Source organism: Cucurbita pepo, chromosome 9 (assembly GCF_057944985.1).
Source record: "Cucurbita pepo subsp. pepo isolate OVF chromosome 9, ASM5794498v1, whole genome shotgun sequence".
Taxonomy (NCBI): domain Eukaryota; kingdom Viridiplantae; phylum Streptophyta; class Magnoliopsida; order Cucurbitales; family Cucurbitaceae; genus Cucurbita; species Cucurbita pepo.
In genome coordinates, this window is record NC_141806.1 from 2,200,154 (window position 1) to 2,212,996 (window position 12,843).

Genomic DNA, 12,843 nt, shown 5'->3' on the forward strand with positions numbered 1-12,843 from the left:
ATGTGATTAATCTATATTTCTGTGAATATTTAATGAAACAAATTGCAATAAACAATTATATTGTCAAGTTAAGTTGTATAATAATATAATCATATTATTATTATTCGCATAATTTCAAATTTTATGCCATTCAAATTAAAATTTAAAATAAAAAACCGCATGGGTTCCATGTTTTAGAGATCTAGTGTGTGTATATATATATATATATAACTAATTTTTTAAAATTAAATTCTCCTTGACTTTTGAAAAATTAAACTTATAAATTTTCCTCTTAAATAATATATATATTTTTGTTTATTTATCTATTTTTTTAAATTTTAAATTTGGGTAACATTCTAAGAGGAAAGATTAACCGAATAGAGAAAAATTAAAAATTAAAAAAAAAAAAAAATCACAATTTTTAAAAACGTTATTATAATTAAGCAGGAGGCGGCTCCATTTCTTAAAAATAATAAAAGAAACTGCTGCAGGCGATTCTTTGCCGTAGCGCTCTGCTTTGGGCGTTTGGCGCTGCGGATGCCTCGAGGAGGGAAAATAATAATGGCCGCCATGGCCAACTGGAACAACCTTGAAGCTTATGTAAGTCGGTAGCTATGGAGAGAGGCGTTCAGAGATGGGCTGTTGACATTTCCGAGTGGAATCCTTCTCCCCCTGAGTTCTCCTCTGCGCTGACTCTTCTCCCTCGCCATGAACATTCCTCCATCCTTAGGTTAGTTCCTTTAACTGAATTTCTGCTGCAATATCTTTGCCTCATTTTCTGAATTTTGAATGAGATATGAACGCTTTCGATATGTCTTGTTTTTTTTTCTGTTTCGTTTCTGTTTGTTTCTTCAGAATATTGAAATAGAAACTGAAATTGATTGCAACTTTGTAACTCTCTCTGGGAATAGATGTGGAATCCTTGCGTTGTTTGTTGCACGAGATTTAGCTTAATTTGTGGTGAATATACGTATTCTAGTCGCCGATTTTTGAAAATCTAACCATTTTAGTATCTAAGTTTTCTTGATGTGTGTTTAATCTTTGAATTTATAAAAATAGTTATGTTTGTGGTTGGCATATCAAGTGCGAGATCCTACCTTGGTTGGAGAGGGGAACGAAACATTGTTATAAAGGTGTGGAAACGTTTTAAAACTGGAAGGGAAAGCCCAAAGAGTACAATATCTTCTAGCGGTGGGCTTGGACTGTTACAAAGGTATTAGAGCTAGACACGAGTGGTGTGCCAGAGGAACGTTGGGTCCCCAAGGAGGGTGGATTGTGAGATCCCACATCGGTTAGAGAGAGGAACGAAGCATTCCTTTAAAGGTGTGGAAACCTCTCTCTAGTAGATGTGTTTTAAAACCTTGAGGGAAGTCCAGAAGGGAAATCCCAAAGAGGACAAATATCTGCTAGCGGTGCGCTTGGGATGTTACAAAGGTATTAGAGCCAGACACCGGGTTGTATGCTAGCGGGGACCTTGGCCCTGAAGGAGAGTGGATTGTGAGATCCCACATCGGTTGGATAGAGGAATGAAGCATTCCTTATAAAAGTGTGGAAAACTCTTCCTAGTAGACACGTTTTAAAACCTTGAGGGAAAACCCAAAGAAGACAATATTTGCTAGCGGTGGGCTTAGGCTGTTACATTACATGATTTAAATTTTACTCATGTTAACGTGGGTTAGTATCAAAATGATTCCATTGAGATATACATTTTGAAAGTTCATAATAGGATTTGGAACTTTTTTGCTACTATTTGTGAGTGTCCAAATCAATTTGGGCACATCTCGACTATCTTAACACCTTACCCTACTACGTTAAATTACCAAGAAAATTCGTAAGATATTAAATCCTAGGTACTATAATGGGAACTCATTCACTTCGAGCTTGTTACTATTATCATCGGTTTCTATTAACCATTGACCATGAGGCGAACCCAGGTAGTTCATGAGATTTAAACCTGTTTCCTTTTTTTATATTCTTTGAGAATTTGATCCATACCTTTTCCCATTAGAAATGATCTTACAATTATATTTTTGATGAACAATTAAGCCATAGTGGTGGTTGACCTCTATTTATTTCCTTGTTCATAGATTTTTTAAGATGGAAGACAGGAAACGTGCGCTTGTGAGTCGACTGCTTCAGTATGTTCTTGTGCATAACATATTGAAAATCCCTTACGATGAAATAATTATCAAGCGCACATTGGAAGGCAAGCCATATCTGGTATGGTTGGAATTTGGAGTATATAAATAATAAGTTGCACGTTTTTTTCATTAATCCCGATCAGTATGATCCGTGTTCCGAACTAAAATAGTTTAGGCCTCGTTTAGTAACCAGAAAATCTGCTTGTGACATCGAGTTTTATCTTTCTTAAGAAAATATTCGAATTCTTAGGTAGATTTCAGAAACAAAAACAAGTTTATGAAACTACGTTTTTTAGTTTTCAAAACTTGGTATGGTTTCTGAACACATATGTAAAACGTAGATAACAAGACGGGAATCCCGAAGAACAAGGACCCTTCTCTTTTCGGCTCGGATACTTATCGAGTTTTAATATTTGATAGCTCCATGTGTTGATGGATAGTTCTACAGCATTCAAGACATGTTAACTAATATCATCCAAATTCTGTACTATCTTTTCAGGAATGTGATAAAGTTGGCTCAGAATTTCCCAATTTTAATTTCAATGTATCACATCATGGTGATTATGTGGTGATAGCATCAGAGCCTCTGTGTCTTGTGGGGTTGGACGTCGTCTCTTACACCATTCCCCAAAATGAGGATACCATAGCATTTGTTAAGAACTTCTCCTCTTACTTTTCAAGTTTAGAATGGAAGAACATCATGAATGCTAGCTCTAGCTCGAGTGTTTTGGTTGAGTTCTACAGGTTCGATTGAACTCCAACTTTGTCGTTTAGCTCTCGATGAATGCATTTTGATTTAGTTTTCTTCATTTAGACCCTAACTGTGAGATCCCACATCGGTTGGGGAGGAGAACGAAACATTCTTTATAAGGGTGTGGAAACTTCTCCCTTTAAAAACCTTGAGGGGAAGCCCAAAGAGGACCATATCTGCTAGCGTGGGCTTGGGCTGTTACAAATGGTATTAGAGCCAGACACTAGGCGATGTGTCGACAAGGAGACTGCCTCGAAGGGGAGTGGACATGAGGTAGTGTGTTATCAAGGATGCTCGGCCCTAAAGGGGGTGGATTGGGGGGTCCCACATTGATTGGAGAAGGGAATGAGTGTCAGCGAGGACGCTGGGCTCTGAAGGGGGTGGATTGTGAGATCCCACATCGGTTGGGGAGGAGAACGAAGCACTCTTTATAAGGGTGTGGAAACCGCTCCCTAGCAGATGCGTTTTAGAAACCTTGAGGGGAAACCCGAAAGGGAAAGCCCAAAGAGGACAATGTCTGCTAGCAGTGGGCTTGGGCTGTTACACTAACGTTCCTTCGAGCTTTTGTCATGGATTCGACAATCATCCTCCCAAAGTAAATAAATAATTCGAGTTGTTAACTGTTTCGGTTGCAGTGCAGATATTGGTCTCTCAAAGAAGCATATGTGAAAGCTATTGGAAGTGGAATGATGGCATACGGGTTGGAGCAAGTTGAGTTTCTTCATGATGGATGGAACAACATACGGGCTAAAGTTGGAGGGGAAATTCTGAAAGAATGGAGATTTTGGCTCTCAGAGATGGGAAATAGACATTGTGTAAGTTTCACATTACATGTTCTTTATGGCCTATCTTTTGAATGTTTTGATTATAGATTCCGAATTGGATTCGAGAAATGTTCTTCGAACTTTATCGGTTTGACTGAAAAAAAAATCAAACACGTGAAAAATCTGGTCGAATTGTATCGTTCTAACTGGATAAGAATTCAAGATATGTGTTTCCTAAGTGTAGAGTTTGCAATAGTATCTAAATTGTTAAAACTATAGGGACTAAATTCTAATTTTTTAAACCTATGATGGATCGAGAAGGGTCATTTTGTAACGGCCCAAGCTCACCGCTAGCAGATATTGTTCTCTTTGGGCTTTTTTTCGATGATATTCTGACGAGATTTCCGGCGAGGTCTTGATTTCCGTAGGGTAACCGCATTGTGAGATCCCACGTCGGTTGGGGAAGAAAACGAAACATTCTTTATAAGAGTGTGGAAACCTCTCCCTAGTAAACGCGTTTTAAAAACCATGAGCGGAAACCCGAAAGGGAAAGCCTAGAGAAGACAATATAAGGATAGTTATACTGATTTGAGAAACACCCTGGATAGTTAGCTTGATCGAGAAATAGCTAGAAGCTACAAACTTATAGTCATTTGCTCACTGTTGAGTTTGAATAGAGTGACTGAAAGCTGATGTTATCCACTTTTGTCAATGTTTTCTTATTGATCTCAGGTGGCAGTTGCCAAGGGGCACCCGAGATCGGCTACCGAGAGCTACCGAAGGACTCTAACGAGGACGGAGTTCGAACCCGATGAATATCGTGCTGGTCTTCTTCTTCCCAATGTCGGCTTTGTGTCAAAAAGTGTAGAACAACTAATTTCCATATCCATGGAGTGAGGCTTTGATGCGTGAAGACTGATTGCGAGAGATAGTTCAACATGCATGTTTGGCTAACTTGGGCATATAAACCATGAATTGCTGAGGGTTGAGATTTGCAGTGAAAACGTGTGCTCAAGTGATTTTGAAATTCTCACTACCCGATAGTTATGCTTATATGCTGTAAGTCGCCGTTGTTGCCTTTTTGCTTGCATCACATATAATACCAATTTCACGTTGTTTGGTCGTAGGTGATGCAAGAACGAATTGACTTAGCTCACTTGTTGCTGGGAAGTGAGTGCCGCATAATCGCAAGTCTGCCGTAAAAGTGCAATTGTGACAAGTGACCAATTCTTCAACTCCGCACATTTTAGGTTGAGTCGTCAAGTTATTTGAGTTAAAGTTAGGTTCAATTGTTTGAAAATTTTATGAATTAGGCTAGTTCATAAAACCCCACAAAATTTCTCATTTATTGAGTGGGGACGAGGAAGCCTTTCCCGTCTCTATCTCCGCCACTTATTTCATCCCCATCTCTGCAATATTTTACATTTATTTATACGGGAATCGGGGTGGGGATTCCCTATGAAAAAATTGCAGGGATTGAGTTCTAGGCGGGTAATTTTTTCCTATTTATTATTCTTTTTTTAAAATATAGTTATTTTAAAAGTTTTCATTTTTTAATATAATATTTGTTAAAAAAATCATAATAATATTTTATAATGATCCAGCAACATAATTTTTAAAATTTTTAAGTTTAAAATTATAATATAGTTTTTAGAAAAATAAAATAAAAATCTACGAACATAGTATTTAGTTTAAATATTATAATTAGTGTCTACAAATTAACTAATTTATTTGGTTAAAATAGCAAAAAAAGCATATATATATATATATATATATATATATTTCATGTTGAAAATATATTTATATTAAGAAATAATATAATTCGTCTACTGTCCCATTTAAGCGCGGTTGTAAAATTTTCACCCGGTTCAGGTGAATCTCCAACAAAACAGACATCCATCTCCACTTTTTTAACTACTCTAGGATTCAAAATTTAAATTTAAATTTTTTGAATGTAATTTTTTAAAATATATAATAAAATTGACTTACAAATCTTAATTTAAGGTTGGCAAATAAATAAAAATATATTTTATTTAAACTTTCAAATAAATAAAAATATATTTTATTTAAACTTTTTTATGGACTATATATTATGGTAGATGAAATTATTAATATCTTTTTATATTTTAGGTTATTATTAAAAGGGTAAAGCCACGTGGACGGTACGTGAAAAGGAAAAGAAAAGAAGAGAAAAAACCTAACGTCTCATTCTCCCTTCCGCTCTCACTGTTTTCAGGCCGCCGGCGACTTGCAGGACCGCGACGACGCTACGGCCTTAGGCATCTGCCTTCCCCGTAGGGTTCTGTAGCGCTCATCACCACGAGCTTAAGAGCGACGGATACACACGCGGCGGCGGACTCAAGAGACCTTCTCCGGCGAACCACGAGCGTTGCCGGCGCAGCTTCCTGTCCATCAACGGCGGCTCATTAAAAAAAAGAAAACCAGTGTTTAAAGGGAACGGGTGTATTCGGTGTTGTTTTTGTGCACTATATTGGCAGTCGAGATTGCATTAGCATCTTACATTTGCCTAATCGTTCTGATAGTTAGTACACACTGAAATCTCAGTGGTTCAACCGAAATGGCGGCTTTCAATCTCGTTGCGAATATGTATGATCCGGCTTTGAAGCCTCGCTTGCTACACAAGCTTCTCAGGGAACATGTTCCGGACGATAAACAGACGTTTAGTGATCATTCAGAACTCTCGAAGGTGGTTTCTATGGTCAAAATCCATAATCTCCTCTCTGAATCTTCATCTTCCATGGACCAAAAACTGATGGATAGCTGGAAATCCGCCGTTGATTCCTGGGTCAACCGCTTGCTTGTTCTGCTCTCTAATGATATGGTATGAACATGCATTTCATCTAATTCTGTTTAAATTACAAAAACCCTAGGGATAGGGAGGGACTTTAGCTTTTACATTAAAAAGATAGTATTATGATTTAGAACAAATGGAAACTTTTAGGGTGCCTTAAACTGTGTATTCTATAGACATAATGGGATTCATTGAGGCTATTCCAAACTTCATCATGTGAGATTTTACAACAAGAAATTGATATTGTTGCACAAAGTTACCTGAGAAACTCAAGATTTCGAACTTGCTTGAAGATTTCAAAATTGATATTGTTGCATAATATTGACTATATTTTTTGAGAAATTGCACAATTTCATTCAGCGGTGACTAATGTTAACTTCCAATTCTTTTAAAGCCTGATAAATGTTGGGCTGGAATCATTTTACTGGGCGTGACTTGTCAACAATGCAGCTCGAGTCGTTTCTTGGCATCGTATGCAGATTGGCTTCACAAGCTTCTGCCTCACTTGCAGGTAATAATTATTTTTTTCTTGGATGGATTCCTCAGTATTTAGCTACACGTATTGAGTGGCGAAGATCTTAAATGATGAAGTATGTCTAAAGAAGAACAAGACTTATTATACATTGGACAGAAGTAAGATACCGGGGGAGAAGCAATGATTCTGGATAGAATTTGTTATAATCGAAGTGATTATTGCTCGTTGGAAAGAATGCATAATAACTTGCTGGAGGAATTTGCTAAAAATTGCCATAAGATAACCTTTGGCTGTTCATTAATGCTAATGGAACTAGGGAACTGGCACATAGCTATTTTCGAGCATACTAATTTGATGTTTGTCATGATCGATGATGCGAGAGTTCTGAGTCGGGGGGTATGCTAATAATTTTCACGTGGTTCATTTTATCAAGTATAAAGTGGGAATGCTATGTAATTACAGAAAGTTGTCAAGTTCCTTCTTTTGCTGTTTGATTTATTTATATAGTTTTCATCTTTAGCTTTTCAACTCATAGATCATCATGCTTTCTTATACTTGAATGCTACCAAAAAATTTACACTATTTTGTTTCTTGTGTTTTTTCTTTGTTCTATAGACAGATTCTCAGTTTCTGAAGGTGGCGACGTGTGCTTCGATCTCAGATTTATTCTTGAGGTACATCTTCATCTGACCTTGGACAGAAATTTATCATACAATTTGTCCCTCAAACATAAATCAATTAGTTAAATATACCCTTATGTGAGATCCCACATCGGTTGGAGAGGGGAACGAAACATTCCTTATAAGGTTGTGAAAACCTCTCCCTAACAGACGCTTTTTAAAACCGCGAGGCTGACAGTGATACATAATGGGCCAAAACGGACAATATCTGCTGGCGGTAGGCTTAGGCTGTTACAAATGATATCAGAACCAGACACCGGGCGGTGTGCCAGTGAGGACATTAGGCACCCAAGGGGTGTGGATTGTGATATCCCACATCGGTTGGAGAGAGGAACGAAAGAGTCCTCATAAGGGTGTGGAAACTTCTCCCTAAGAGATGCATTTTAAAACCGTGAGGCTGACGGCGATAGGTAACAGACCAAAGCGGAGAATATTTGCTAGCAGTGGACTTGGGCTGTTATACCTTCCCAAAAGAAAAATATCAATGTTAAACCTTTTGCAAATGAAAAATAATTTTTAGGATTTGTATATTTTGAGATCTGTAGATTCAACTTTTGAATGTTGGCTTAAGAATAATAGACAACTGGTTTAATCTCATTCTGCAGGCTATTACTTTTAGTTTATTTTGTCTATAACTTTAAAGTAACATGCTTGACCATAATTTGGCTGGTTTCATGACTTGTAATGATCTCTCGTTTACAAACTAGATTGGGTCGATTTCCAAACGTGAAGAAAGATGGGACTTCTTGTGCTGGGAAGGTCATTCAACCAGTTATTAAGCTGTTGCATGATGATAATACAGAAGCTGTTTTGGTAAGTAGCACAGGTGAACTCACATTTTTCGTAGACTATTTCCATGTGTTCAGGTGCTCAATAATTTTGGAACTACGATATTTCGGTGATCTGTGCCAACGCCTCGTGTCCTTTTGTACTCTTTGCTCGGTATTACCGATTCATATATGTAATGATCTGCATGTTGGTTGATGCAGGATGCAGCAGTTAATCTATTATGCACGTTGATTTCTTTCTTTCCCTTTACAATCCATCGTCATTACGACTATGTAAGTGCATTATTGAATAATGTGATTTCCATTCTACAGTTCTCCGACTTATCTGTATACCGATCGTGTAATCTAACCTGCATTAGAAAAAAAATCACAAAAAAACTGCAATGAAAGGCTGGAGAGAGTATACCAATACTAGCTAGAAGAATTTAATTTTGTCCCACAACTCTACTCCATCCATAGAAATTTATTCCTTTTCTTCTTCTTCCACCAAATGCTCATACCAAGGGAGAGCTTAGCAGTTCAACTTTGTTGGTATTCCAACAATTTTTATAAAAATTTGATAGCAAATCTTTTTGTCCCAGAGGTATGAGGGCTGTCATTTATATTACTTTGCTGGCCTTTCTCAACATCTCAGCACGTACGGCTTCATGTTGTCAGCATGTTATTTGTCTGCATAAATGAAAAATCTAAGAACATAGAAATCCCGGACAAAGTTTGTCTTAATGTTGAAATAATCGATGCTTATTTATTCTTGCTGAATTGACTATTGAAATTTTTTGCAGGCTGAAGCTGCAATTGTTTCAAAAATCTTTTCAGGGAAGTGTAGTTTCAATATGCTGAAGGTATTTGGCCTCTTTTTAATTTAATTTAATCATAGATACCACTATAAAAACATCAAATTTCTCCTTTAATTTTCTGTCTCTGTTTCATATCCAACATTTAGAAGCTTGCTCACTGCCTAGCATCACTTCCAAAATCAAAAGGAGATGAAGATAGCTGGACTGTACTAATGCAGAAGATTTTGTTATCAATTGACGTACACTTGAATGAGGCCTTCCAAGGCATTGGTGAAGGTAAACATGAACTGTATATCAAGTAGAGGTATCCTAATTTATGAAGATGGTGAGAATGATCCAATGATCCATTTGATTGTTTTTGTAGACTCAAGAGGTAACGAAGTCGTAAGGTTACTGATTCCACCCGGAAAAGAACCTCCACCACCGTTAGGTTGTAATTCATCGGCAGAAGGCTCCTTCGACAAACTAACAAAGAGCTCAGAGCGAATGTTAACTTCTATTATCTCGACCTTGATGTTTTGCAGTTCTACAATGATCACAAGTTCATACCCTCATCAGGTAGCATCATGTCATCCATTTTTTACTATTCATAAATATATTGAAATAAAGAAGAAAAAGGATGTTTAATGGATACTTTGTATGTATTTTCTCAGGTGGCAGTTCCGATTCGCCCGTTATTAGCTCTTGTTGAGAGAATGCTGACGGTGGATGGTTCTCTACCACCCGCTTCAGTGCCATTTATGACATCTCTACAGCAAGAGTCAATGTGTTCGGAACTCCCGACCCTGCATTCAGACAGTTTGGATCTTCTCATTGCCATAATTAAGAGCCTTCGCAGGCAAGGCATCTACTATTCAACTACATTTAATATCTAACATAGAAACCTTAATGCAGACTCTTTCAGTAATCCTTCTTCATCCGTAGATATGCCTTTCTTCCTCCATCTCTGGAAAGATGCAACCCCCACTGTTTATTTCAGAGCCGATGATCTTTCACGTTCACGTGAATTAAAAAATAATCTAACAGTAATACTACAAATATTCGCGCTATATTTTTGTTAATATATTTATTATTAAATTCCTTTGCAGTCAGCTGTTGCCACATGCTGCATTTATTGTTCGACTCATTGTGAAGTACTTCAAGAAATGTGTGTCTGCAGAATTGAGAGTAAAGGTCTACGCAGTTGCTAAGTTATTGATGATGTCTTTGGGTGTTGGTAAGCAGAAGTACATTTATTTGTATATTTACCTATTTGTCAATTATTCTTCTTTTCTTAGAGAGATCAATTAGGCGATATGAATTTGTATAATGCAATTATAGCATTATTAGACTGATAATTTGATTGGATTTGTTGCATGCCCTTTCTTATTCTAGTTAAGGTTCAATCTTTCAGTAACGGTTCAAGTCCACTGCTAGCAGATATTGTCCTCTTTAGGCTTTCCTTTTCGGACTTCTCCTCAAAGTTTTTAGAACGTGTCTGCTACGGAGAGGTTTTCACATCCTTATAAAAAATGTTTCGTTGTCCTCCTCAACCATGTGGGATCTCACAATCCATTGATGGTTTTTAAAATGCAAGGCTAGCAAATATTTTCCGGTTGGGTTTTCCTTTTTGGGCTTCCCCTCAAGATTTTTCAAACCCGTCTGATAGGGAGAGGTTTTCACACCCTTATGAAGAATGTTTCATTTTCCTCCCTAACTGATGTGAGATCTCACAATGTATTGATGGTTTTTAAAACGTGTCTTCTTGATGGTTGACCAAAACTATATATATATATATTATTCACTAAAGGATTCTCAGAATTCAATTTGATCTTTAGTTTCTTTTTGGAGCTAACTGAAATATTTTTAGGCAATGTGAGGAATATAGGATAGGATCTTCCTTTGTTGTCCTTGATAAAATCATTAGAAAATGTAAAAAATATATTTTATGTGTTTCATTTGGTAAGGATATTATTATTATTATAGTTTTCTTTTTGTCTATATGGAAATGATGTTTTGGGATGCATGCTTACTCGACGCTGCGTCTGAATCAGGAATGGCTGCATCTCTTGCACGAGATGTGATCGACAATGTACTAGTCGATTTGAACCCTGTTGATAACGAGAGTTGTGCTCTATCTAGTGTGAATCCGAAGGACGCCCAAAGAGAATTGCCGCAACACCATAAGAAGAGAAAACGTCCTTTAGTTCCCACTTCATTTAAAGAGCAGCATGAGGGACATGGATCAAGAGACATTACCAGCAGCTGTATGTCCACTTCTGTCCCCTTGAGGATAGCTGCACTTGAGGCTTTGGAGACTCTTCTTACATTGGTAGGCATTTTATAACTAATCTGTGGCTTTTTGTAAGGTTGTGCTTTGGGACATTTTTGGTCCCCTTTTGTTTCTGATATTGTTGCTAAATGATATTGTTGCATAGGCTGGTGCTTTGAGAACTGAAGAAGGATGGCGTGCGAAAGTCGAACATCTTTTAATAACAGCTGCAACGTCGTCTTTCGGATGGCCACTGGCCTCAGATGACGTCTTTTTCCAAACTAATGAATCTATTGAGGTTTGGGCGGATTATCAGTTGGCAGCATTTCGTGCGCTACTGGCTTCGTTTTTGTCTGCTGTCCATATACGCCCTCTGGCCTTGGCTCAAGGTCTTGATCTTTTCCGTAGAGGTAAATCTCTTTTGATGTTTCATTTGTTAACTGTAACGGCCCAAGCCCACTGCTAACAGATATTGTTTTCTTTGGGTTTTTTCCGTCTTCCACACTTCTCCTCAACCAACATGGGATCTGTCATAAACTATTTATCAGAGAAAACTTATGCATAGAACAACAGATGTTAGCTATTTTCTGATGGGTATTTTTATCTTCAGGTAAACAAGAACTTGGAACCAAACTTCCTGAATTCTGTGCGCATGCACTCTTAGCCTTGGAGGTTCTAATACATCCAAGAGTACTTCCCTTGTCGGATTTCTCGCCCGTGCATTTGAGCTCTCCCGAACCACAAGCTACCTATAAAATCCCGGAAGATATGTACTTCGGTGGTATGAATTCGAGCAAATCGTTGAAGATCAACGACACTCTCGGCATGGACCAGAGTGCCCCTGATTTGGACGACGATTTCCTGTATGATAGAGAAGTTGCAGATGACATCGAAGAGGCTCCAATTAGAGATTCAAGTAATGAGATAAATAACAATGCAACGACATATAACACGTCAAACAATCTCGAAACAGGACCTTCTGCCGATGCCCTACAGACTACAGAAACCCCCAAGAGGACGGAGCAGGAGGACACTGCAGCAGCCATCACAGATGCTGCAGGGATTGTAGAGAAAGATGATGTATTTGCTAATGCAAGAATGAACAGTTCTCCCGTGTCGTTAAAGTCCGACTCGAACTTATTGCCAGAAGATGATTTCCCCGACATTATTGATGCAGATCCTGATACAGACTGTGAGTGAACAAAGGTACTAACAATCTCAAATCTCAATTTTGTAGCAATAAGGATGTTGTTTTAAGTTCAATATTAACTATTTTTTGTTGTGTTGTATTTCATATTACCATAGTTTAAGCTAATCATGGAAGAAGAAGAAGAAGAAACTATGTATATAAAGAGCATAGGATCTGACATTTTTGGTCATAAAATTAGGGTTTTCTTTCTCTTAA

General features: G+C 37.6%; 2 protein-coding genes across 4 annotated transcripts; both read left to right on the forward strand.

The window, feature by feature from the left end:
• The first annotated feature begins 470 nt into the window (after positions 1-470).
• On the forward strand, positions 471-5,161 carry LOC111802276 (uncharacterized). 2 transcript variants are annotated; one of them, XR_002816239.2, is made up of 6 exons: positions 471-709; positions 2,067-2,199; positions 2,620-2,864; positions 3,512-3,686; positions 4,368-4,694; positions 4,763-5,161. XR_002816239.2 is itself a non-coding variant. In XM_023686579.2 (5 exons), exons 1-5 carry the CDS (start codon positions 594-596, stop codon positions 4,530-4,532), a joined length of 834 nt encoding a protein of 277 aa, XP_023542347.2. In that variant the 5' UTR covers positions 471-593; the 3' UTR covers positions 4,533-5,161. The 2 variants fall into 2 exon arrangements, 1 of the variants encoding a protein (XP_023542347.2); XM_023686579.2 differs by having other exon boundaries at positions 4,368-5,161.
• Positions 5,162-5,792: 631 nt separating this feature from the next.
• Positions 5,793-12,843, forward strand: LOC111802275 (uncharacterized). Of its 2 annotated transcripts, XM_087126865.1 has the most exons (14): positions 5,793-6,477; positions 6,842-6,958; positions 7,538-7,596; positions 8,310-8,415; positions 8,592-8,663; positions 9,173-9,232; positions 9,334-9,463; positions 9,552-9,745; positions 9,841-10,025; positions 10,276-10,403; positions 11,221-11,498; positions 11,605-11,848; positions 12,049-12,644; positions 12,744-12,843. In XM_087126865.1, the coding sequence occupies exons 1-13, from the start codon at positions 6,214-6,216 to the stop codon at positions 12,636-12,638; spliced, it is 2,427 nt and encodes an 808-aa protein (XP_086982991.1). In that variant the 5' UTR covers positions 5,793-6,213; the 3' UTR covers positions 12,639-12,644; positions 12,744-12,843. The 2 variants fall into 2 exon arrangements, with proteins under 2 accessions (XP_086982991.1, XP_023542346.2); XM_023686578.2 differs by having other exon boundaries at positions 12,049-12,843.